Source organism: Melanostigma gelatinosum, assembly GCF_949748355.1.
Source record: "Melanostigma gelatinosum genome assembly, chromosome: 21".
NCBI classification, from domain to species: Eukaryota; Metazoa; Chordata; class Actinopteri; order Perciformes; family Zoarcidae; genus Melanostigma; species Melanostigma gelatinosum.
The window spans coordinates 4,430,307-4,456,434 of record NC_136654.1 but is presented as its reverse complement, the minus strand read 5'-3'; the positions used below and the strand labels follow the sequence as shown (position 1 = coordinate 4,456,434).

Here is a 26,128-nt window from a genome sequence, read left to right as displayed (position 1 = left end):
AGCAGTGTTTTCACATACTGTGTAGAACTGTGTTCCTCAAAATTTGGGATTTTAGCCTTCAGGGGAATGCTTTTACTTTTTTTTTAAATTAATACTAATATATTTGTCTTGTTTTTGTTTTAAGTTCTATGCAATGTTTCCTCAGGTTTATAGAGTGTGGAAATAAAATGATCTTATTGGTAGTGAGGTATTCATGTGTTGTAAACTGATGTATGTATTCCTCTTTATTTAATATCATGAATAATTTCACAAAAACTACAAGACGCAATGTTTTGGTCTTTGTCAAATTGCCAGAACTAGACTACAACCGAAAATCAAGCAACTTTCAGAATAAAACGTCACAAATAATATTTCACATTCACTTCTAAAAGCTCAACCAATTCCATAGACAGTGGACAGAATCAAACTCATAACTTGGATATTTAATACTTATTGAAGCATACTTATGCAACATGTGATTGTATGACAAATCAATGTTCTCCTCCATTACTTCAGAAATATATATTTAATTTGTTACTTTGGATGAACACACTGCATGCTCATTTTTACAAAAGGAGGCTGTCAACTAAGTCTGATAAACATTTAAACTATTAAACCAGCCTAAATAACTGTAAATATTGTCAAACAGAAATATGTCATTTGTGACAGTATTTGTGCACTTGATAAATCAAGCAAGAGGCCTATTTGTTTTTATTATTGTACATTATTTTAAGTTATATTGCTATGAGAGGTACGATTACTGCACAAACACCCCACATGCAAAGGTACCACCTGCTTTAATATCTAAAGATACTTAGATTACCTCGATTTTTTTAATGCATACTTTCCATTCTTAGTTAACTGGGTAGAGCTCTTATTTTGAAAGTATTTCTCGGATGTACTATGCCTCACTTCCTGTACCTTCACGCGGCTGATCTTTGAGTTCGTGCGGCGTTTCGGGGCGGAGCGTGCTCGGCTGGAAACGGAGTGAGAGAGCCAAGGTAACAGCGGACACGGACGGACGCCCTCGCTCGTCTTCTTCTCGTGTCTAGTGGGACGGTTTCCAAATGGCAACGACAGCGGACGACCAGCGGGAACCGGCGGACGTCGCCGCGCTGTCGACGCGCCCGGGCTGCCGCCTCAACGGCAACAACAACAACAACAATAACAACAACAAAGACAGCGAGGCGGGAGAGAGCGTGACGTCCGCCACCGCCAGCGCGTCTGAACCCGGCGGGCAGGCGTCGCAGAGCATCAGTAATGGCTCGGTCATCAATCCCAACGGGGGGAATAACGGGAAGTGGGTCCGGCTGAACGTCGGTGGCACGGTGTTCCTCACAACGCGGCAGACCCTCCTCAAAGAGCAAACTTCGTTCCTGTACCGGCTGTGCCAACAGCAGGACCTGCACTCGGACACGGTGAGTCCAGTCGGGACACTTTAACCCCCCGGTGAAATACCATTTTAGTACTTTGTCTGTACGGTATGTGTATGTGGCAGCCAGTACTCGATTACATTTAAAGTTGTGTTGTGATATTTGTTAGTGTTAGCCATCGTTTAATGTTCCTTATACTTACAGTAAGAAGAAGGGCTGGTAGTAGCTGTATGGGAAGGGCACGTGCAACCCTACAGAATATATCGCCATGATTTATTTTGAAAGGTTGATTTTCTCTCATCTCACTAAAGGGATTATTTATCTATCTATCCCTATACTCTATCCCGTAGAGGCTGAATGGTACAATGCTAATGACCGACTTCTGCAATATGATGTTTGTTTTTTTACCTCCAAAGGTATCACAGTCGCCTTAATAACTACAGTACTGTGTTCTCTGTGCGCCATTCCCCAAATGTACTACTACAAGTCTGTTCTGCCCCGGAAATGCACGTCTGCATCTCCAGAGCAGGCATAGAGCTGTCTAATGACCAGCTGATATACTGTATAATGTTCAGTATGGAGCTCTCTCCTCTATATGTGTGTCTCAGCATCCTTTTGTGGTGTGAATGTAGCTTTAGTCAGATGGATGAACACCTGCCTCCTCTTCTACAGGAGCTGTGCAGCTGGCATCGAATGAGAGAGAGAGAGAGAGAGAGACAGTAAAATAACTATCTGAAATAACAGAATGTCAGCTAAATTTAACTTGAATGTCAGAAAATTAACACATTTTTTGTAAAACATGTGTTGTTACTGTAGAACAGTCCCGCTCATTGGTTAACAACACCACCCGTAATGAGCTAATGCACCCACAGATACTAAACCACAGGACACACTCGTATCATCTCACACATCGTCATGTTGCTGAATCCTAATCGGCTCACCTTAGATGTGATCCAATGGAGGGTTTTAACCGCCGTCCATGGTTTGCAGAGGAACAACCTCGGATGAAGAGTGACTAAGCCCAAAAATAAACAACCACCGAAATTTGGAGTTAGGAGATTTGTAGCCGCCAGCAGCTCGGCTCCGTGGAAAGAAACATTCCCGCGTGACCTTCAGCCGCGGCCCGACGGGAGCTCCCTCTGCACCGTCTGAGGTCACACGGCCAACCTGTCTCTGTCTCACACAAACACTTACACTTCTTTCCTTCTTTCCTTCACTCTGTCCTCTCCTCGTCCTCGCTCACGCCAGCTGACTCACACCGGATCCATTTGTCCGTTCCCCGTCTGTGCCTTTTATTGTGTAAAGTCAGCGGTGTATAGCAGAGATATGGAATATATCATGTTAATCCCTGACTATTTTGAACTGTGGAATTGCATATCTTAACATGAAGACAACCTATCTGCCATAACACCAGCTGACTATAAACATCACACCCCTACAGATGTCTACATGTATAATACTCGTGGATCACTGTTATGTGGCATCACGTTGCCAAACTAGACGAGACTGCGCGGGTTTCTCCCTCCGCCACAAAATAAATAAATGAGTCAAGATCTGGGCTTCTTACCACCTTCTACTCTACGTTTTCCTGAGGAAATCCTGTCTTGCAACCTTCCTTGTTCTATTAGGGAAACAATAAAGTGAGCACACTGCAGAATCCTGTCCCGAAAATGAGGTCTGTGAAAAGCATGGAGTGCGTATTGGAGTGTCTTTTGAAGGGGCTCCTTGTGTCAGCTGGTTCAGCGAGTGTGTTTTCTTCTCTCACCCAGGAGGGAGGCTGATTTTATCCGCGCTGGCGTCCTCCTTTTAATCCGCCGGCGTTTTAAGTTTGCTCAGGGGTTCATGGCTGTTTAAAAAAAAAAAAAAAACCACAGACTGTCTGGCTGTGCGCGACTGTTTTTAATGAGATTACTGCACCCTCGGCTGCCCCCTCAAAAGCAGGGCTATACGGGCCGTTAATGCGTCCCACGCCAATTACATTATGTGGCTTAGATTGGGTTTTGATGATGCTGGAGAGGATGTTAGCTGCACAGGTGCAACAGGGCGGCCAGTTCTGGGCTGTAACCGCATCATCCTATTCCCACGGATTTACGATCATCAGTGGCTTCATTCATATGAGTTGTGATGGCCCGATGCGGTAACGGGGATGATCTGTGAAAATGTTCAGATGTTGATGTTTTTATAATTAAAATCTCTGCATCATCTCGCAGTGTCAGCATGAATTCCTCGACACGCCTGGACTCGCTTTGTCATCTTATCTGCGTAGTTGGATGTGTAATATGAGGCGTTGGCAGAGACCAGTAATCATGGAAACAATGCCAGAGCCGCGGTTTTTATTTGAATGAACAGAGTTGTGTGGACTTGTCCCCGCTCCACCTCCAGAGGACATGAATAAGAATCAATGTATAAACTTTGTTGCAATCTAGGGCTGAACACCAGGGAAAGAAATCATCACCACAGTTTTTGATCATTTGCTGTTTTATTTACTTAAACTTACTTTCTTAATAAATTCAATACATATGGAAGTAAAATAAGTTGCAGCCAGAAAAGAAAATCCACTTTAGAGGCTCACAGTTTTGCTGAACCAACGTCCAAAGAAAGCATCTTTTTGTAATCCACAACGCTTTTCCCCTCACCCAGCAAGGAAGCGGAAGGACATAAAGTTAAACGTGTTCATCAGTGAAGAGCCGCTGCGATGCCTCCGACATCAAAACATGTCACCAACGCTCAGACGTCGGTGGTTCAGCCAGACCATCTGTGGTGCCGGAGATGATCAATTCAGTTTATCCCGAATTAGAAATCACAGTCATGTCAGAGTCTGGAGAGCAGCATCACGGCCAAATGTGTGTTTTCTTTTCACATTTCCACTAAAGCGTAGCAGTATCTCCAGTCAGCATCGACATCACAACGCATGCATGTGTTAAATACAGTTAAACAGCAAAGTTAAGCTCGCCACCTTTTTAAAAACACTTTCCTAAACATGTATCTGAATTCCGTTGGTTGCCACAACTTTACAGTAACTGTCAGACGAGGGAGTGATCGACCAGCGTTGATTAAATCAGATTGATGGGCGTGTGTGGTGTAGACTCAACCGGAGAATTGGACGACTGCCCTACTTTCTCGCCTGTTGAGTGATAACAAGTGGCATACACACAAGTGATGTTAAAGAATGCCACAATGGGGAATGCAAAAAAAAAAACACAACAGTTTGCAATCACACACGTGCTCAATCAAGTGTGTTTTGAGCGGTAGGCGGGGCTTATGTGTGGTGGGCGGGGCTTATGTCTGGTGATCGGTGATCGCACGTGGGGCGTATTTACCTCTGTGGGGAGACGCTGTGGAGTCTCGCATCTCATTACCCGGAACAAGTGCTCCGTAAACCATCAACTCAACAACTGAATCGTACTGTCGTACTGAATAGCCATGCTAATATTGTATGTGTGTGTGTGAGAGAGGGGGGGAGAGACGCATGCAGGAAGCTTCTCCCCGCTGTCGTCACGCCCATTCTGTCAAGTCACGTTGACGAGGCGTCGCTCCGTCCTCCACTGCGGCTCCGTTCGTTTCGGCTGGTGTGTGCGTGCATCAGTCTGCAACCTTTCCATAGTCATTGGGATTTTCAGTGCAGATGCATGCTGCCTCTTATGTCTTCATATCCCGTCCCCTCCAATGCGGTCTGTCCTGATTCCGTCTTTGTGTCTCTCTGTCACACGCACAAACACAGAAACCCCCCACGTGTCCCCTCCGTCCTCCGTCTTGGTAGGTGCAAGTGCGTCTACACGTCGTTTCTGATGGGAGGTTATTGTCAGTGTTTCTACACACACACACACACACACACACACACACACACACACACACACACACACACACACACACACACACACACACTCTCGTATGCCTCCCTGCTGTTCTGTCGGTCTGCAGGTCTCTTCTTGTCGTCACACCCATTTGTCTTTTTCCTCCACTAATTCCTCGTCCCTCATGGAGCCGCGTCGCACATCCTCCGGACTGCTTGACAGTCTGAAAACGTCCGTTCGTGTATGAAGGTGTCGTCGTTCATTTTGAGTGTCGGGGACAAAGAGGCACTCCTCTTTTAAAATGATTCGACAACACACCATCGACCATTCAGAAATGTCTTCTGGCTGGCCCCCCTTTCTCCCGATTCTGTTTGTTCGACTGCGGCTTAATTCTCTCACTAGTCACACTGAAGATGAAGATGATGATGCTTTACGAGCATGCATAATCTTTAACCACTTGCAAAACAAGTGGTTTACTAAATTAATACTGAAGGAATGCCTTTGCAAGTAAAACACCGTAGCACTGGGTAGGAGGAAGTATCTGTTGCTGTCCAATCAAAAAAAACAGGAAGTCAATGGCAACACAAGATGTTAAACTTTCAATCTTTTTTAAAATCTAGGCATTACTTATGCATAGATGTATAAATGTGTCGGAGTTAGTCATATTCACGTAGTTTAGAATGTTTATTGCGCTCAACTTTAATGGGTCAATTTGCAAAATGTTTTGTAATTTTAGGATGTGTGTATTTTTGTGAAATGTAATTTAAAATGTCTCCAAGTGTGAGGTCAGATGTGTCGACCATGTTCCTCTTAAATGACCTCTTTTGTATCAGCAAGCTAGCGTTAGCTAACACTGAAGTTCTGATAGACCTTGGCCTCCATGAGCTGGGAGTGGAGGCAGGACTGTGGGGCTTTTATTTTGAAAACAAAACCCTCTGCGGTGCATCTTTTCCTACATACTTACGCTCTGAACCGCCAGCGCTGCAAACGCAAGATGAAAAAAAAGCCGAACCAGGATGTTGTTCTCCAGCTCGTGAACTTTTGGGTCTAAAAATACTGCAACATATTACAAAAGAGGTCCATTAATGGTGCAGTCCAAAAATAACAGTGGCCAGATCCTTTGTTTACACAGATATTACACAGGACCACAAAAATAAGTACTATAACAAGTTTAAAAACATCCACAGCTTGTAATAGAATAACCTCCCACAATCACACACACAAGAAGAGAGACTTTCTGCAGCTATGTACATACATGAAGATGTGAACATGCTTTCACAGTGTTGTCTCTCTGATTCTCCGTCTGCTGCAGGATGACTCTGGAGCCTATGTGATTGACAGAGACCCCACCTACTTCGGCCCCATCCTCAACTACTTGCGGCATGGCAAGCTGGTCTACAACAAGGAGCTGGCTGAAGAAGGTCTTTCACGTGCTTTGACTCTGCTCACATGGGTCCCGAGTGCATGAGCTGGTTTTTATTTGTTTGTTGGGCAGGTGGAAATCAGGAGAATACTGTGGGCCTCCATACTGCCCCATGTCCCTGAGGGTCTCTCATCACTTTAGATTCTAGTTTCATTCCGCAGCAATAACTGTTAGATACAAATTCCCTGGCTGAAAGTAGTGGATGGACAGTTCAAATAGTGAGCTTAAAGTAGTGCATAAATGGTTGACGTCGTTCAATTCTGTAAAAATGCGGGCTTGTGTCTGCGTTCAGTGTGCACACGGCAGCTGACCCGTGTGTTGCGTCCTTTGTTTTCGAGGTGTCCTGGAGGAGGCTGAGTTTTACAACATCGCCCCGCTGATCAAACTGATCAAGGAGCGGATCGTGGAGAGGGACTCCAAAGCCACGCAGGTAAACACAGAACTCAACAACCCAACAGACGCTGCAGTCGTCGTTTTATGAAACCGATACAGCGCGTCATGTGTGTGTAATGTTAAAGATGCAGTGTAACGCAACAGTTGTGTTAATATTCTTAAACCATCATGGTTGTTTTTCCATCTAATGGTGACAGTATATGAAATGAAATTTATTTATAGAGCGCTTTTCACAGAAATTTAAAAGCATAAAAACCCACAATGTGACCCTAGGGTCAATCAATTACATACACAGAATTAAATTAAATTAAATTAAATTACATTACATTACATTACATTACATTACATTACATTACATTACATTACATTAAATTAAATTAAATTAAATTAAAAATTTAATAATAAAAAATTTAAATATATTTTAAGAGCAGGTCTAGGACATGGGTTTTTACTCAAACGCCAGCCTAAAGAGGTGGGTTTTGAGCTGGTTCTTAAAAGTATTCAGGAAGTCAAAAGTACAGAGTGTACTACATATTTCAAAACTGAATCGTCTGCATTTGAAACAAACAGACACACGCACGCACACACACACACCATGATGGTGGTGGTGGTGTAAGTGCGATGTCTGTCAGTGCTGCAGTCTTTGTTGGTGATTTCACGCTCCTGTGCTTCTCTGAAGAGAGCTGTGCGGTACATCAGGCTTCTTTTCTTTTCTCAGGGTGTTTGCACTCACGCTTACATAATCTCACTGCCCTCTCCAACATCCACCCACTGTCTCTGCGTTCTATTGCACTGTACTGGACTCGCTGCTGCTGTTAAACATAGTGCCAAGACATGAAAGCGCTTATCTCACAGCTAGCTCACCACCGCATGATTGTTTTGTCTCTTCGGTTTGGTCCAGGCAGATACATATGTTTGCTGTCTTCTCAACTCCCCCCCCCCCTACCCCCCTCTCCTCTCCTCTTTCCACAGCAGGTGCCCCCCAAGCACGTGTACCGAGTGTTGCAGTGCCAGGAGGAGGAGCTCACCCAGATGGTCTCCACGATGTCGGACGGCTGGAAGTTTGAGCAGGTCAGCGTGCGCGCCTGCAGAAAGCCCCGCACCGGACTGCTCTGGACTGTGGGTTGGACTCACGCTGCTGCTGACCCTTCAATCTTGACCCCTTTGGCCTGACCCCTTGGCCCCCCCAGAAACCTGAGCCCTGCTAGCTGCACTCCCCAACTGAGTTTAGGACTCCCAGATTGCATTAGTTTGCATTGGCTCTGTTGATTTATTTACCTTAGGTAGGACTTATCTAGTGAGTCCATGACCTATAATGACATTTGTTTCGTAATTCAAATGTTAAAGATATTCCATTGCACTTCTTCTAACACAGACATCATGTCACCGCAGGCACAGCACTCTATCTTCAGTATCTTGTACCTTCAGCCTCTTCCGAAGGGTTCAGAACCCAGATAAGGCCCATGTCCTGCGCTGGTTCTGGAGTGTTCCCGGGTCATTGTCTTTGTGCGAGAGGTTTGTCTACAGCTGGTAGATTTACTGTTTATTTATTAATGTCGTAGACCAGATGTGTTTGTTCAGTCTGCTGCAGGTTACAGGACAGCGTTAACAACAGAGCGTGTTCACATTGTGAGCTACAAAATCCAATGTGTCACAGACTAAAGAGTCGGTGTGTGCTTCTGTTGTGGACGCATGAAACCTTTTGTGATTGGCTGAGCTAATGGCCATGTTCTGATATCACAACCAGCAAGGGACTCGGACCACTCCATACATTTATTTTGAGACGTGTCAATTTTTTGCTGTGATAATTTTCTCTTATGTTGTATTTCAGAAAATTAATTCGTTAAATTCTTTCTTTTTAGCAAAATTTATTTGATTTTTTTCAAATTTGCTGTTTTGTTGGTCGTCTAAACTGGTTAAACAAAACAAGCAATTGCAATATGTCCCCTTTGGCTCTGGTAAAATGTGATGCGTGTGGTTTTATGATATTTTCAGACCAAATGATTCATTTGAGACAAATAATCTTGAGTTGCAGTCTTCTATTAAGAGTTCAAAACTGGCTCACAAATGTTTTAAAACGCTGCAGACCAGCTCTTACTGTCACACCATCGGCAGTCTGATAGAAGAGAGCGACCCACCGCTCACAGTGTGACCACACAGTAAAAATAGACTCAATTATATTGATCTTTGGAGTCGCTGTAATGTCAGGCGTAGGGGGGAATTAAGGTTATCTTTTGAAGTGATGGACTGGCCCCTTAAGTTGAGAGGCTGCAGTTCATTGACCCGCGGACTTCAGAGCCTGGTGGAGTCTTATTAGGTCAGCCTATCCACAATGTAGCCTAAAGTCACATGGAGACCCCTCCCCCCCACCCTCCTCCCCTCCCACAGCTTCGGCACCAAGCTCCCTGCAGAAGCTGACCCCCAGTTGTTTGTGCCACTTCCCACAAGTAGAAGATGCTCGTTGTTTCCCAGCTGTCTCCGTTACTTTCCGTCTCATGGTTTCTGTTTTTCTCTGCTGTGATCTGTAATTCGTCCTGACACTCACCATCTCTCTCTCTCTCACTCTCTCTCGCTCTCGCTCTCTCTCTCTCTCTCTCTCTCTCTCTCTCTCTCGCTCTCTCTCCCTCCTCCAGATGGTGAACATCGGCTCGTCATACAGCTATGGAACGGAGGACCAGGCTGAGTTTCTGTGCGTCGTGTCCAAGGAGCTTCACACTCCGGGATCCGGCCTGGCTACGGAGCAGAGCCACAAAACCAAGGTGAGTCTCCGGAACCCTCGGTCGCGGAGGGATCGATGAGTTGTTGTTGTGGTGTGTGTGTCTCCTCTGAAGCGGTTGTGCTTTGATCCTGCACTCAACATTGAAAGCTCCAAATGTCACCTGCCCGTGAAATGTCATTCACGAACACATTCACTCCATCATTCACGCAGCTCTCCCTCTCTTTCCGACTGTTATCAATCCCTCACTTAGTCTTCCAGTCTATCTCTGACACTGTATCAATCTCTTTCCTCTCTCTCTCTCTCTCGCTCTCTCTCTCGCTCTCTCTCTCTCTCTCTCGCTCTCTCTCTCTCTGTCTCTCTCGCTCTCTGTCTCTCTCGCTCTCTCTCTCTCACTCTCTCTCTCTCTCGCTCTCTCTCTCTCTCTCTCTCGCTCTCTCTCTCTCACTCTCTCTCTCTCTCGCTCTCTCTCTCTCTCTCTCTGTCTCTCTCGCTCTCTCTCTCTCTCTGTCTCTCTCTCTGTCTCTCTCTCTCTGTCTCTTTCTCTCTCTCTGGCATATGGATGTATAGATATATATATCTGCCTTTCTCTATAGTTACCTCTAAGCTTCTCACAATCCACTCACTGACACTCATCAGCCTGTTCATGTTTTTGTCATTTTCTGTCTTTTTTTTTTCCCTTTTCTTTTGTGTTTCCCCCTCCGTCCTTCATGCTGAATGAAGCCGGCGGAGACGCAGGAGGAGGAAGCCGCTAAGGAGGAGGAGGAGGAGGAGGAGGAGGAGGAGGTGGTGGTGGTGGAGGAGGAGGAGGAGGAGGTGGTGGTGGAGGAGGAGGAGGGAGGGAGAGGTACCACGCCAAATGAGTGGCATAGAGAATGAGGGAGTCATGTTTCCTTTTTCCAAAGAGAGGCGGGAATGGGTGAGGAACTGTGCGATAGATGTGCTAGTGAGTAGACCTGGTAGATTTTAGTGTTTGTATATACAGTACCGTGTATATGGATATAGATATCTATATATATATAGATATATAGATATATATATATAGATATGTGTGTGATGTCCACAGAGATCTGGGGTGTTTCATGGCGCTGCATTGAGAATGAGATAACTGGACACTGAAGTTTTTCTGAGCTCAAATAAGGCTTTAATATAGTTATTTATATATACGGTAAGTCGCTTTCTGGCCCGATGCTTTTATTTTGAAAAGCCTAGCGTTGTCTTTTTTTCTGTCATTGGGCAACCAGCAAAAGAAGTAGAAACAGAATTGTAGATCTCATTTTGAGACAGATTTTAGTTGATAGATAATTTAATAATAATTAATAATTTCACAATAAATTGACAGAAAGATGACTCCACTGATGCTTAGTAGCTGCCCAGGGGAGTGGGGATTAAAATAGATTTGTTCCCGCTTTATTTATCTGTACAATGCATCAGATTTCAAGTATTGAAGTTTATAATGCGTGGTCCCTGTCAAATACACTTGCAAATAAATGGTCAAGAAAGCCCCCACATGCTGTCTGTCGTGGTGATCTGCACCGGCTTGTTGTATGTGTGTAAACACAGACATGTGGCCCGGCACGGCAGCCTTACGAGATATCGATTGAGCCGCGTGTCTCTCTGGGCTCTCCTTACCGATGCTGCGACATGAAATATCCCGACCTTTTCAGTGCAGCAGCAGCAGCAGCAGCAGATGTCCTTGCCAGTCTGTGTACATGCTGTATGTACAGTCTCAATGTAGAGCCACACACAGTCACACCCAGCACGTAATAAACACACAAACGCAGACGTTTAAACATGCAGAATCAAGTACATGTTAAAGGGGCACACATCTTAAACGTGTAGTAAGTGGTGAAGACATGACTGTGTGTGTTTTTGTCGATGTTCCCAACCATTATGCATGTCAGTGGAGTCATGTGCTCTCATTCCGTCACCATTTTCATCATCAGCATCATCACAGCCATACCATAGCATAGATTGTATACAATGTGAATAGATTAGAAAGCCGTGGATCTACTTTTCCCTAATCTCTGTTTTTCTCATATTCCACAGCTCTTCCAGATCCATGGGTCCCGGATGTAGAAATCCCAAGAACTTTAAGTTGTTTTTTTTCTCGACATGGTGTATATGTGCGTCAATGGACAGTCATCAAAACAGATTTGTAGCATTATCAGTTCATTGTTACAAACATTACCAGATGACCAAAAACTAAACAAATCCTAAATATCCCAGTCAGGCACAGCAAGATGAAACTAATTTAATCAGTAGAATTAAACATGTGTGCGGCCGTCATATGGCCAAGGACAGTAGTGGAGCTTAGTAACCAAAGATCCAGATGAAAGCTGGCTGAACCACGGTGCGCCTTCGGTTCTGTGTTGCGTCGGGTGCGTCGACCCGGGCCTATCAGCATGCAGGGCGAGTTATTTGCACTCGGTGTGAACATGGGGTTAGCGCCGGTGGTTTGAGCTCACCGTATTGGATGTCAGCTTCGCTGTTTCTCTGTGCAGTTGGCTCTGAAGCGACGGATTGAAACGACGTAGCTGCAGACGGACAAAACCCTCGCGCAGGTTTCATCCGGCTCCAGACAGAAACGGTCATCCAACAGAGCTCACACATTATCCCCCTGCACCAGCGCCCTGTCGCGCACTGATACACACCTGCAGCAGCAGCAGCGTCTCAGTCTGTCGCCTTGGCTGAGATCCACAGCCAGCTTTGGACCCAGCTGACAGAGAGCTGTCGGAAAAGGCTGTAACAGAGAAGTGTAAGAGGCAAGAGGGGGGGGGGGGGAGATGGTCACGTAATGTCTTTTGTCGTCATCTTTGCCTGTGAAATAAGGAGCAGCAGATCTGCCGCAGTGCAGGTGTGTGATTGAAAAGGGGTTTTGAGAAGCAGTTGGATCAGGCCGGACTTTTAACAGCCTCTGTTGGCAACTTGTAGGAACTGCACCACGGATCGAAGTCGTATCCCCTGCACAAGTCTGTGTAACACTGTCTGACCAGCAACATGTAGTATGGAAACACGGGCTGCTTCATACAGACATTAAGCAGTCCGAGTTTCAACTTGAGACAATCAAGAATTAAGATCATAGTCGGCGACTTTTTTTGATAACATTTTGATTATTAAATCTGAAGAAAAAAACAGGCCGCGAATACGACGTTGTGTGTGTTTGAGTGTGCGTGCGTGAGATAAAGTGTCTCGTCCGTTTCAAGTGTAAAATAGAAACCGATGTCCCGGACATGTAAGGCTCCTCGCAATAAATACTTTATTAGCCGGATGAGCGGAGTACACAACAGATGTTAGAATGGTGACGTCACACATCAAGCTTATGATAATAACCGTGACACGAGCAGGGAGAAGAAGACTGTTTATTGTTTTGTCACTTCAGCTTTCCCTTGTGGCTCTTCTTAACACGGGCCAATCGGTGCCTTGAGTTTAAGCAGCAACACTGACACGTCAAATGACCGACATGGTTAAATGTTATTCCATGCAATTCTTTTTAAATATGCGTTTTAATATTTTAGTTTACAGTCTCACTGAGAGTCCAGGTTTGGTGTTTGTGTAAATTTCTTCCAGTGCACGTTTGTTTGTTCATGTGTTGGAGTAGAGACACAGAAAGCACACGCTGCTGCTGCTGCGAGTGAGCGGTGAAGCTGCTTTCAAGCGCTTTTCTATAAAAAGCCTTTTTCATTTATTTTTGTACGTTCAGTTATCTAATTTATTCTCGCTGTTTCTTTATGAATGTTACAGTCAAAAATATTTTTTTAAGTGTGTGTGTGGGGGAGGGGGGGGGGGTCTATGGGTGACTTATTTTCTTTTTTTCTACTCGACTCGCTTTTATTTTTGACTGACTTGATTTTCATCAGGTTTACTAAATACACTCGTTTTGAGTTTTAGCTCACGAAGATGAACGGACTCTCAAATGACAACGTGTTACCATGAGGTCAGTTTTATAAACACATGTGCAGTTTCCTTGTTTGTTGAGCTGGATCCACTCTTCACTTTCTTATTGGCACACTGTATGTGTTGAGTTGTTTCCGCTGTACAATACTGTGTTTTCACTTTGTATTTGATGTGTAAACGTCTGCTCAGCGGTCTTCTTTCATTATTCTGTGCAAAAAAAAAAACGTCTTTCAGGCAGCTGTGGATAGAAAACTATTTTAATCTGATGCTGGAGTTTTTCTGTCCTCTGTGTCTGTACACATAAAACAATGTGACACACGCATTGTAACGCCTCAGATGAACCTGAACAGGCTTCAAGAAACGCTGTTTTCATTTCATTTCACTTTTCTTTTCACCTGAACACACATTTTGACAACAATGGGACAGGAGGTGATTTTTTTAAATTTTTTTATTTAAAGTAAATGAATGTCACTATTCTCAACAAAATAAATCTTTGTCCTTTGTTTTAAAATACAGATTTGAAAATCTCATTTTTTCCCAGGCAGACATCATAACCCTGACGAGGCCTCATGTCAGTGTCCACCATTATCGAGTGACACGTCTGAAATAAAGCTGGTTATACAGACAACCGTTACAGCAGCGCAGTAAATCATCTCGCAGTAATCTCAGAGGTTGAAATATTTTGACCACAGAGACACAAAAGTCTTCAGTCATATCACCTGATGATGAAACACACGTGAATATAAAGTAGCGAGTTAAAGAATGTCAGGATGTTTTACATTACAGCAGGTTTAATCCTTGTGTGTGATGGGCTATTCATGCTTAAAGCATACATGTGATTATTAATCATATCTATAGATTTAAACCAAATCTAACACTTGTTATAATAACAATACATTTATTTAGTATAGCACCTCGTAAAATATGATTCACAAAGTGTTTTAGACCAAGCAGTGAAAGAAAATTGCATATTTAAACTATCAATGAACCTGACAAAAGATATGCAGGAGAAAGGTCCACATGTACGTTAAAACTACTACATTAACGCTCATCAGAGCCTCAGTTTAGCCTCGAATGGATGAAACTGATCAATTATAATCTGCTTGGTGGACTTAAAACCAGTCACACAGTCCTTTTCTTCCCTCTCCGAGTCTGGCTGAGTCGTGTACTGACAGACAGGGATGACTGTGACAGCAATGCACTCTGCAGTACAGCTCTGTGCTACAGGAATGTACTGAGGGTGTTATCCACGGTCGCCAGGTGCAGGTACTCGGGGTGGTCGCTCTCAGACTCCACCTCCGATTCCCGGTCCTCGTCGTCCTCCTTGCTCTGACTCGACAGCGGCTTCTTCCTCCGGATGGAGCCCCGAGAGCGCCGCTCCAGACACGTCAGGATCATGTTGGCGAGGTCCTGCTGGAGCCGCTGGAAGTTCTCACTGGAAAAGCAGAAACCGGTGCATGAACAGTGGAAAACAGCAAAAAAAAAAATACTTTGCTGATTGAATTTTTGCCAGATGGTCAGGCCTGATACAGGTTATTCCCCCCAAGTATTTGGGGGGAATACCTTTCAGCAGGTGGCGGGTTTACTTACGTTGTGGGCGGCGTTGGGAGGTCGTAGTCTTCGCCCGTCTCGCCTGTCAACCAGTAGGTTGTCTCTGTGCCTTTACCCTTGAAAAACACACATTCATACTGTCTGCAGACGCCCACACTTCACTCGATGCTTTCTGCAAAAATGAGTGTTTCTAGGTTCCGTTTACAAATGGTTCATCTGTGACATGTTTAGTAAATGTAAAGAGGCCCATCTTTACCTTCAGATACGTTTCTCCTCTGACCTCATACTCAAACTTGCAGTCTGTCCTCTGCAGGATATTTATAGTCGGCTGACTGACGTGGATCCGCAGGGCTGGAGGATATTAAACATAAAAACAACAACAGGCGTGAATTGATTTCATTAGGTAGCTTCTGTAACTGCACGGGAGGGATGAGCCGTACGGAACTGGACCACACTAGATGGCAACATGAATACGTGCTTTTCATTTTGTCCACTCACGGTGTCCAGTAGACTCCATGCGAGATGCCGTGTTGACCGTGTCTCCAAATAAGCAGTATCTGGGCATCTTTATCCCCACGACACCTGCAGCACAGGGACCTGGACACACACATCGGTTTGTAACGGTTTACAAGATAAAGGGAGATGAGTGGACAGATCAAAGGAAGTGGAGATCTCAGAAGGAACCGGGGAATGGTTGCACTTTAAAGGCCGATAATGAACCTTCAAAGCAATTTAAAGGTAGAGGCCTCACACTGCATTTGTGAGTGTTAATACTTTAAGCACAGTCCAGAGTGTAGTGCCGTCTACCTGAGTGAACGCCGATGCGTATCCACACCGGGATACCCGGCAGGTGTCGGAGCTGGAAGTTACCGATGAACGCCAAGATCTCCAGCGCCATGCGGCAGATGTCCACCGCGTGCCTGTTCCCATTTCGCTTCGGGAGCCCGGAGGCCACCATGTAGGCGTCGCCGATAGTCTCCACCTGAGTGTGGGAGCGGAAGACACGGTGGGTGTCTGCGCTGTCCACCTATATTTGTCTAGCCATTGAATTACAATACCTTGTACACGTCGTGGTGGTCCACGATGCTGTCGAAGCACCCGTAGATGTCGTTGAGCATGTCCACGACTTCCATCGGCGTGCTGTACTGGCACAGGGTGGTGAAACCGACGATGTCGCTGAAGTATATCGTCACCTCGTCGTACAGCTCTGGCTCCACCGCACCAGTCTCCTTCAGGCTTTTCACCGCCGGGCTGCACAGAAAGACGCCAACGCAGAGGAAACACGATGATGCATATGGCTTTACTTCAGATGTACCCCAACAAAGTGTTGCCAGACTTGGCCCACGTGGGCTACCTTTCAGGTAGGATGTATTTGTTATTGTATCATCTGTTAACAGACCCAGGAAGCAGCATGTAGTTGAGGCGGTCCGCTCTGTCCCGCTCGGCTTTGTAGAGGGTCGTTCTCTCCTCCACCAGGCGCTCCAGGTTCCTGGAGTACATCTGCAGTCTTCTTATCATGTTGTCCATGTAGCTCTCATTGTCCTGGTTATGAATTTCACTGAAAGGACAACAGAAGAGGAGGATGAAGAAAGGGAAGGGTGAAAAAAAACATGAACTTTCAAGAAAACAAACGACAAAAATGTGATCAATTTCTCAGACCATAGACGGTTAAAACCGCAACGAGAACCCGCTAAACTCAAGACAGCGATTACCTGATTATTTTCCCCAGATAGGATTCTATCCTCTTGAAGTCGGGTCTTTTTTCTGGATCCTCATCCCAACAGGTCTTTATCAACATGTACACCTACGAGACGGAGGACACGAAGCCTTAAAGACACTTCAGACACACAGCACGGCAGGTAAAGTTGGCACACGACCAGCATCACCTCACCTCCAATTCCTTCTCCGACGCCGTCTCAAAGTTAAGATCAGGTCTGAAGTAGGACATGATGACTTTGGCAAGCTTTTCTGTGTGCAAACACATTATGAATGAAAAATGACTCAGTCATCTCAATCATTTTCACACAGTCCCTTAAGATGAGGAATAACTTTCTTCATTCTTTTGGTTTTCAGGAGCTCAACGTGTGAGTGTTGGGGGGCTTCATGTTTGGGACAGCGGTTGTGTAAGCGTGTCGCACCTGCTCGGTCGGAGCAGCCCTCGGTGTAGAAGGTGCACTTTCTGAGAACGATCTCGTGAGCGATGATGGCAAAGCTGTACACGTCTCCTTTCTGAGAGGTGCCGTGTCTCCTCAGGTGCTCCGGAGCGGTCCACAAGTCTGAAGAGGAGGAAGAGGAGAGAGAGAGGAAGGGGAATGTGAGAAAGTGCTGAGATTGACCATGAAAATGTCAGCGAGGGAGCAGCAGGCACGCTGCTGCTTTACCTTTGCCGGCGCTGAGAAAGCTATTGCAGCCAAAGTCCGTGATCTTCACCACCATGCGGTTGTCCACCACACAGTTGGTGGACTTGAGGCGACCATGCACCTGGATGTTACTGGCGTGGAGATAGGACATGCCCTGAAACAGAGGATTCACACACCAGAGGGTTTCGATTGAAGGAGCGGTCCATCATCTGTGAGCTCTACTGACCTCTACTGGCTGTCAGGGGGAACAGCAGCAACACGTTTACAGGTCTGAACTAAAACATTCAGCTGGATATGAACCTTATAAGCCCTCCAAAATATGATTCAATCTGAATATTATTACTGAAGAAGTTGTGTTACATTCTGTATACAGTACTACTGTATTGTGCTTCTTATAATATATGTCAGGAAAACCATGTACTTTTATTTTTTGATTCAGATTGATAAATAAAAAAGGAACTCATGGTGTAATAAATCCATCAGAGAGGAATGACTTAAATATTCCCATTATGATTTAAATGTAATAGTCAAGTTTTTAAATCGGTTTAGGTCCACTTTTCTAAATACATGTTTATGTCAAAATACATATTCAGGAAATGCAAAAGTAATAAAATTACAATTTAGGAAGCAACAACCGGTAATAACTGATTGCATTACAGATTCTGTTTTCCAATTGCTAGAACACAATTTCTAAAACTGGGGCTCTCTCTGCCCTGAACCCTATTTGTGGCGTTCAAGCGCTGATTGCTCAGTGATCTAATTGGTTGCAGGTGTTTCCACAGGTGCCTTCTGATTGCAGGCGATTGATAATCGAGCGTGGTATTTAAATGGCAGCGTTTAGCAAATGTCACACACTGGCTTATAGTTTTGAATGATGTGTCTATTGTAGATAACTGTGTATCGATACATAAGTCAATGCTTTCAGCAATTGTGCCACAAGTAGCAGTTTGTCAGCAGAGTTTCTGTCTTACCTTGGCGATGTCGTACATGACGGAGATCTTGAACTCCCAGTCCATGAAGGTCTGCTCTGGGTACGAAACCTTGTCATTCAGCACATACTGGAAGAGGGAAGGGACAAGACATCTGGTGAAACGATTGCATTATTTGAGCTTTCTTTTGCTTGTCCTGTCCTGAGCTACAGATATTAATGACTTGTGAATCAAAGTAGTGATTTGATATGTGCAAACTAAACTTCCATTCAAACCTGAATGGACTTGAGCTGCAGGTGAGCCTGCCGTACGTACCCTGAGCGACCCCCTCTCTCCATACTCGAACACCCCAAACACACTCTTATCAAGCTTCACTGTGCCATAAAACTTTGTCAGGTTGTAATAGTCGATTTGCTTGAGCTGCAGAGAAAAGACGAAACAGAAGCTCTTTCAGTGGTCTGGCTTGGAAAAAACATCAACACAGGATGGGCACACCCACAAAAACACAGGCCTGGAAGCATAAAGACAATGAATCAGTCAAATGCTGACATCACACAAACCACCTGCTGTGTGTGTGTTTTACCGCGTTGAGTTCTATCATCTGGGTAACGTCCTCATCCGAGTACTCCAGCTCCTTCAGAATCACAATCTGAAAACAATCGCAGCATCATCAGTCACACCAGCGATCAAATCTCCACGTGCGAAAGCATGTCGATTGATGAGACAAACTACTGTTGTGTCCGGCTATGACCTTCTTATCGTAGAGCGCACGGCGGATCTGGAATTGCATGATTTTCCTCTCGTCTTCAATCTGACGGAGGCAGATGGAGGACAAAGTTAACAGAGCAAACATGTCCAAACTCCTTTACTTTATTTGATGGTGCGCTGTAGTGCGTTCATGTTCGAGAACGAGGTCATTTGATCATAGATTTGTGACTGCAGGACAAGTTAAGAGTGTGTTGAAAAGGAGCCTCCATGCTGACGGAGAGGTTTGCGCTTCATTTACCTTCAGAGAGATGACATTGAGCTGGTCTTTCTCCAGCAGTGCGACCAGATCAGAGGAGATGTGGAACCAGCGCATCTTCATCCGGCGTTGTGTCTTGTTCCGTCTACACAGGGGGAAAAAAACACATCATAAAATGCTAAACGTAGCATAGCGATCCACATCCATGAGCACCCAACACGCGCACTTTCAATATCTGCTCACCCTTGTTTAGCTCCCAATTTGTTTGTTTTTTTACTTTCTCTGTTCCTTTGCTGTTCATCAGCTCATCCAACCCCATGACATGGAGTTTCCTTTTGCTTGTTACCTGCCTGCCTGCCTGTCTGTCACACGCCTGATTTAGGACTCTCGGATTTGTGAGTTCTTTGTTCATTCAATAATTTACCGCACACATCTGCCCCGTCTGGTCTGCGACTTACCTGTAGAAAATGAAGGCGATGGTGGCCACCACAACCACGGTAACAGCCAACACACCGACAATGATGTTATAATATGTCGGGCCTAAAGGAGTGAGCACATATTAAACAAACAAAAAACAATGTTTATTATAGCAAACCCAGACTCATCTAGGGCATTGAACAGGTACGTATGTCTACAGCCAATGGTCGATCAACACCGTCAGCTACACCGTACCTTCCCCTGGTCTGGAATCAGGAAGTGTCGGTCCCCAGATGAAGGAAGGCTCCGTCTCAACCACTTTCGTAACTTTGTGCTCAGTGTCGAATGTGAATAAAATGCGGTACTGTGGATCACAAGAGAGGAAAACACGGTGCGACAGCAGGAGATTCAGCACGGAGAGGTTTGATTGCTACAGATAGAAGAGATCTGTGTTTCTTTTCACAGTCACTGCTAAACGGCATCACGATGAACAGTGTACCTTGTGGTCATTTGTGGTGTAAATGACTGAGAGATCCACGTCTCTGTCTCCATGCTTGTCCAGCTTGTAGTTTCCGGCACTTCCTGAGAAGAACCGTAGAAACGTCTTTATGCACAAACATAATGGCAGACACACCGCAACAGTTTAGTTTCCGACTGTAAACTAGTGTGCTGTCGACTCATTCCGCTTTCATTGGCCATGAGGTCCTATCGTCAGCATTTTCAATGGACGTTTCTTTTTTTAACCTCACACCTTTTCAGTACTTAATGAGCTGTTTCCAGCATTTATAGACTCCATATGTTTAGAACTTTTAGGCCAATTAAACCAGACCTAGGAGTCCACAGCCATGGTACCCGTGAGGGTTAACATGCTAATATGCACACAGAGTTCTGCAGGGATGATGTATTTTTGTAGGCCCACCCAGGAAGTTAGCATCTCACTCGTTCTCTCGACAAAAGATCATTTTCACAAATGAGCACCACTTACACTTGCAATCGGCAGAAATGAAAAGATAACGTTGTTAGGCTATAAACAAACTACACCACGGTCGCATGAGCACATGTATACACAACACGGCTGTAAAGGCGGACCAATCAGCGCGATGACGTCTCATAGTCCCATTTAGCCTTTTTTTAAGACTTAAAAGCTTCCAAATTTACGAGAGAGGTATTTACTGATGTATTTTATATCGTAGAACAAAACATTGAAATCCCTGAAGTTTTTGCGAACCACAGACCATAGACTGAACAGACCTGATATTTCAGGGATCCAACAAAAACCCATTTCAGCAGTCACTCCTGCAGTATTATGAGAATACTAACATGATAATGTTTCGCAAGTATATTTTCTTGTTTAGCGTGTCAGCATGCTAATGTTTGCTAATTAGCACTAAGCACAAAGTCAAGGTGAGACTCATGGGAAAGTCTTTAGTTTAGCAGATATTTGGTCTTAAACCAAAGTGTTTGAACAATTTAAATTTGAATGATGGCTTCAGTATCTCAAAAATCATCTCCACCGCCTTGTCTGGTCTCTGTTAATCAATGCATTTTCACTTATCCCTCCACCAAATACATCGATTTCACTCTTTTTCATCTTTGGTTTCTTTTATCAAAGTGTTTTTTTGTCTCTTCCCAGAAATTGATCCAAAATGATTTATGCAGCATTACAACCATTCTGACTGCAGGCAGGAATTAAAGTACATTAGAGGTTAATTTCCTCTCTCCCTTCCTCCCACTATCTCTCCCTCTTTCCTTACCATTAAAGGAGATGTTCCTGAAGTTATTCACATTGGCAAACTCCATCTGATGAATGTCTGACTGAGGTTTTTTAGCAATTCTCCTCATCACCTCGCCTATCAGCAGCACTGAATCATGGTACGCGGCCATGTAATCATTCATCTGCAGAGAAACAGACGGAGGGAGAAAAATTGATGATTGAAACTACTCTCTAGAATAGATTATGGTCACTATAAGAACAACTGCTCTGTAGATTATTCAGAGGAACGGGAACACTGATGCTGGAAAGAGATGTTGCCATCTATGACCATTACCTATGACTTTCCTAGAGTGAGATAAAGTGCAACTACAGCAGAGTTGCCATAAGAATCCAGGAAGTCACTCGGCAGGTCCCACATAACCCCTGAAAAAGGACACTTTTCATACGTTTGGGTTGAAAGATCAAACAGATTAAACTCACAAGATATAACATGTTCGTCAGTAGGGAGACTCCTTTAGCGGTTTCCCTCTCCTTCCTGCCTTAATAAAACTTCCTGTTTGATTGCTGAGAGTGACAGTATATAGATGCAAAGAGGCAATGGAAGCGTATTTCCCAAAATGTCAACTACTCCTTTAAACAGCAGTAAACGGAAGAAGGGAGTTGAGTCATTTGGGAATGGTGTCCTCACCGTGTTGTTGTCTTTCAGGTCTGCGTTGATCGTGTAGTTTCTGGTGCGGGGCATAGTCAGCACCAGCACGTTGCTCATGGATGGCATCGACGATGTGTTGGTGTAGTATTGATCACTGTGGAGAGGAGGCAGGGGAGGCGATATTTCAAGGGCTGTACGTGCACGGACAAACTCCAAGAGGTAACGAAAAAAATAAGAGGATACACATCAGTACAAACAGAATCGTCGATGAAGTGCGCGATGATAATTGCTTGTCATGTGTGATATATCTCAAAGAAGGGTGTGGGAATGAAAAGAGCCATTTCTAACCAAACAATGTAATAAGTGCCATCATGTTTACAGCTCACACACCTGCAGAAAGAACCAAGATCAGAAACAAGCCACAGATGGAAAAAAAGAGATTGAACGAATGAATCACGAGCACTGACTTGTAAAGATCAATAAGGACGAAGAGAATATCGGGGTTGTCTGCCTCTTTTGAGATTGTTTTCACCTCCATTACGTCCAGTGGTGATCCACACATGATAAACACTGCAGACAAAGAAGCTGTATGTCACACCACAGACCAGTAGTGTATGCATTTTCTTTCAACATTGTAGCCTTGGAGGGCGTCAAACGCTCTGTTCAACCCTCTGGCTTGAACCACGAGACTCCAAAATACCAAAACCCCAGATGCATCTACGAGAAACCAAAAGCTATGTGCACAAGTTAACATTCCTATCGAACAGTATCCCTCCCAGGCTACATCACAGGTCTCAGTGGTTGTTGGGACATCATTTGTCCTGCGTCCAATTTGTCCCCTCCACTATTAGATGCTGCAGTTTATTTGTCCAGGTTTTGAGATGCTCATCTCTGAGGTTTTTGCCTCAACCCAAATACAATATGGAGGGCAAAAGTCAAACTGTTGTCAGTGTGACCCGTGCATTATCCATTTATCTCCATTATGTTGGCCACTGATACTGGAGAGAGATGATCTCTTGTTATACGACTACATAAGTATATGAAGTATTTAATGCTGCGAGCTGCACAAATGAAATCCCATACACCTCCATTGCATTGGGGAGGGGAAGGACATTTTGTCTCTCAAGCCAAAAGCGTGAGAGTTGGCAACCCTGACTACACTCCTGTATCAGTTCTACTCAAATACTGCAGTTGAATCAGACATCAGGATGTATTGTGCACTTTTTAAAGAAAAGTCTTACGGTTGCTTGTCCTGTTTTTGGGCGACAGTACGTTCTTCAGGTCATCTGGTCTGCGCAGCACCGTTCTCTGAATACGTTGGGCAAATTTGCTCAAGGCTTCATCCAGTGCATTAATATACCTGGGGAACAGCATGACTTAATAGAACAGATGTGTGTTATATCAATTCAACACACACGCCATAATGCAAGGTTGATCCCAAAGAGCACCTCCACTGTACTCTTTAAGGACTTCTCTTGGTGACTCACCAGAAGCAATCCTCAGTGTTGCTCTGTTTCTTGTAAACATAGGCCGTCTCCCATTTGGGTTTGAGCTTGTTGTCGTCTTCCCAGAAGTTGACGAAAAAGTCCGAGATCTTGCGCGCCGGCGGCAAGAGGCGCTGCAGGTTGTGCGTGTAGTCGCAGGAGAGACCAAAGCTTCCCGCCGAGATGATGGGAATGCTGAGCTTCAGACCCTTTTCCGCGCTGACGGAGAGAGAAACGAGGAGAACGACACATACACGGAGGTATACAATGGTAAGGTGGATCCACCGAATGTGTTTGAGAGTATAGATCCCACACGCACTGTCCTTTACCATATTTAGACAAGTCAAACGTTGTTTCAATATGGAAACATTGTTTTTTAAATATATTTGCACGAATGTGGAGTTGAGCTTGGAAACACATGCACTTACTCAAACATTTGGAAAGTAGTGTAGGTGCAGGTGGGACCGAGCACGGCACATCCCAGTGAGCCTTCGTTCTGCAAGGGAATACAAATGAGCTTGAGTGTTTTTGTCCGTCAGTGCGGCTGTTTGTTTCACATTTGTGTGCACAGCTCACTAGGCGTGCTGTTGTACTTGCTATTAACTCCATGTGATAGCTCCCCCTGTAAACACGTGCTCACACATTAACTCTATGTGTCCACACATTGCAATTAAGTGAGCAACAGGCTTTAAACAAACACAACATTTAGAATTAACACTGTAGCTCTTTGGAGTGGCTCTTTGGCTGTTTACGTTGTGCAAGATCAGAATGGTGCAGCCTCTGGTCTGACCCCGAGTGGATGTAGCTTTTAATCCTCAAGGTACCCGCTAAGCACACGCGCAAGTCTATGGCCACATGTTAAAAAAGCAAGTATGTCATTATCATGAGTCTAAGTTGGATGAAGATTTTTACTTACAATCAGGCGCTTTAGCTCGTCCACTCCCTCACACGCGCTGCTCCGGCAGCCTCTGTGTCGATAGAAGGTCGGTCTGTATCCGCCAAATTTAGCCGTGAGATTAAACCCTGTCTCAAAAATAAAAAAAACTGAATTATGAGTGACTTTCGTTCCTTAAATCTCTTCTCCAAACAGCAATTGTCATAGTTTACAAACCATGAATAGACACACAAGCAGGTCTTTCAAGCTTTGGATGATCTGCATGTTGAAGCTGTGTGGATGGGACTGTTTTGTTGTAATGAGCGCAATAATGTGTCAAAAAAGAATTTGGAAGGTTCATTTTTTTATCTTTTATTTTACGCTTTCATAAACCAAAAAAAGCAAGAGCAAACATGAAGTGCAACAACTTGTCTGCTCTAACACGAGCAGTAAATGTTAGCATTTCAAGCTAACTAGCTTACCACCAAACTAGTTTAGCTCATTTTTTTTCAAGACCAGCGGCAGTTAATTAATACTTGATAATTCTGTTTGTTGTTATGTAAAAAAAAAAGAAGCCCTGTTCATGACTAGCACATCCGCTGTGTACTGTAGTGTGGGAACCAGTCCTGGCTGTTACTTCTGTCATAGTGTAGGCTAGGCTAATGTTAGCGCGCTACCTTACTCTGTTGGACTTGGGGGCGTTTACACTCCAGCAACTTCAGTCAAAATTGTGACAGTAAAAAAAACACTGCACACACACATCATTTTATGACACAACCTGATGTTTCATAGAATAAAATACGAATGTATTTTGCAAATGTTTGCTGTGTAGTCCCAAATCTGTACTGCAGAATGCAGTTTAATATCATTTGGCTCCATGTTTTAACATAATTCTGTAAACAAATGCAGATGTCTTAGTGTTGTTTTCCTCAGTATTGTTATACTTCATTACCTGCTGCAGCATTAATGGCTGAGTCCGTCTCAATGGCCTCCAGTATTCCGTCCTTCACATACCTCAGACTCCATGGAGACTCTTCATCTTCCAGCAGGATCACATTGATTGTAAGCCCATCCAGACACTCTTTAATGCCCCGGCACGGAGCAGCAACAACCCCCAAGACGCACAACCACCACCAGCCTGTTCCCATTTTCAGCTCTGAAGTTTTTTGAGCTGTTAAAGAGAGCCCATGATCTGCTAAAGGCTTTCGTGATCGTCTTTCTCACTTCTTCTCTTCCAGAGCTCAGCACATCTGTAGTGCAGTTAGGTCACCAAACACTCCAACAACTTCCTCTTAACTTTTGTTTGTTGCTGTCTGATCCACAACGGAAAGTTGAATTTACAAGAGCAACATCCAGGTGCTGAGTCCTTGTCTGTGTTCTTCTCGGAGTCGTTCACATTCACAATCTCTCTATGGCTGCTCACCTGTCCTTTCCACATAAAGTTGTTAATATACAACCATGTAAAGCCACAGAGGCGGGCCATATAAGCTTCTCACTGGTGTCGTGCCAAGGTCTGCGTGAACTACAAGCTTCAAACACACAAACACACAGAGCACAGATTGAAGCTCTGCATCAATTTATGTATCTATGCATTTCAAACTTTCCCTGAGG

The 26,128-nt window shown here is 44.5% G+C and overlaps 2 protein-coding genes across 4 annotated transcripts; one reads left to right on the top strand and one right to left on the bottom strand.

The window, feature by feature from the left end:
- Positions 1-990: 990 nt before the first annotated feature.
- kctd17 (potassium channel tetramerization domain containing 17) lies at positions 991-14,048 on the top strand. Of its 3 annotated transcripts, none has more exons than XM_079293481.1 (6): positions 991-1,397; positions 6,459-6,567; positions 6,908-6,999; positions 7,938-8,033; positions 9,596-9,721; positions 11,728-14,048. In XM_079293481.1, the coding sequence occupies exons 1-6, from the start codon at positions 1,047-1,049 to the stop codon at positions 11,755-11,757; spliced, it is 804 nt and encodes a 267-aa protein (XP_079149607.1). In that variant the 5' UTR covers positions 991-1,046; the 3' UTR covers positions 11,758-14,048. The 3 variants fall into 3 exon arrangements, with proteins under 3 accessions (XP_079149607.1, XP_079149606.1, XP_079149605.1); XM_079293480.1 differs by having other exon boundaries at positions 7,935-8,033; XM_079293479.1 differs by having other exon boundaries at positions 7,935-8,081.
- A 748-nt stretch (positions 14,049-14,796) lies between these two features.
- gucy2cb (guanylate cyclase 2Cb) lies at positions 14,797-25,665 on the bottom strand (the record flags this gene model as incomplete). The annotated part of the gene is given in 28 exon segments (XM_079293715.1): positions 14,797-15,010; positions 15,166-15,242; positions 15,383-15,477; positions 15,625-15,723; positions 15,934-16,108; positions 16,185-16,377; positions 16,526-16,684; positions 16,839-16,930; positions 17,018-17,094; positions 17,265-17,402; positions 17,508-17,692; positions 17,694-17,704; positions 18,458-18,544; positions 18,731-18,835; positions 18,999-19,064; positions 19,167-19,226; positions 19,422-19,524; positions 19,838-19,919; positions 20,052-20,160; positions 20,296-20,378; positions 21,551-21,692; positions 22,199-22,313; positions 22,627-22,729; positions 23,401-23,519; positions 23,647-23,862; positions 24,072-24,139; positions 24,560-24,670; positions 25,468-25,665. Coding segments are annotated over 28 exon segments (3,282 nt in total).
- Between the last annotated feature and the right edge of the window lie 463 nt (positions 25,666-26,128).

Bases quoted from the DNA above. Each gene is read 5' to 3' on its own strand.
- kctd17 (XM_079293479.1), top strand. From the start codon at position 1,047: ATGGCAACGACAGCGGACGACCAGCGGGAACCGGCGGACGTCGCCGCG. The intron at 8,082-9,595 runs GTGGGTTGGACT...TCCCTCCTCCAG, and splicing joins GCACCGGACTGCTCTGGACT to ATGGTGAACATCGGCTCGTC. The intron at 9,722-11,727 runs GTGAGTCTCCGG...CATATTCCACAG, and splicing joins AGCAGAGCCACAAAACCAAG to CTCTTCCAGATCCATGGGTC.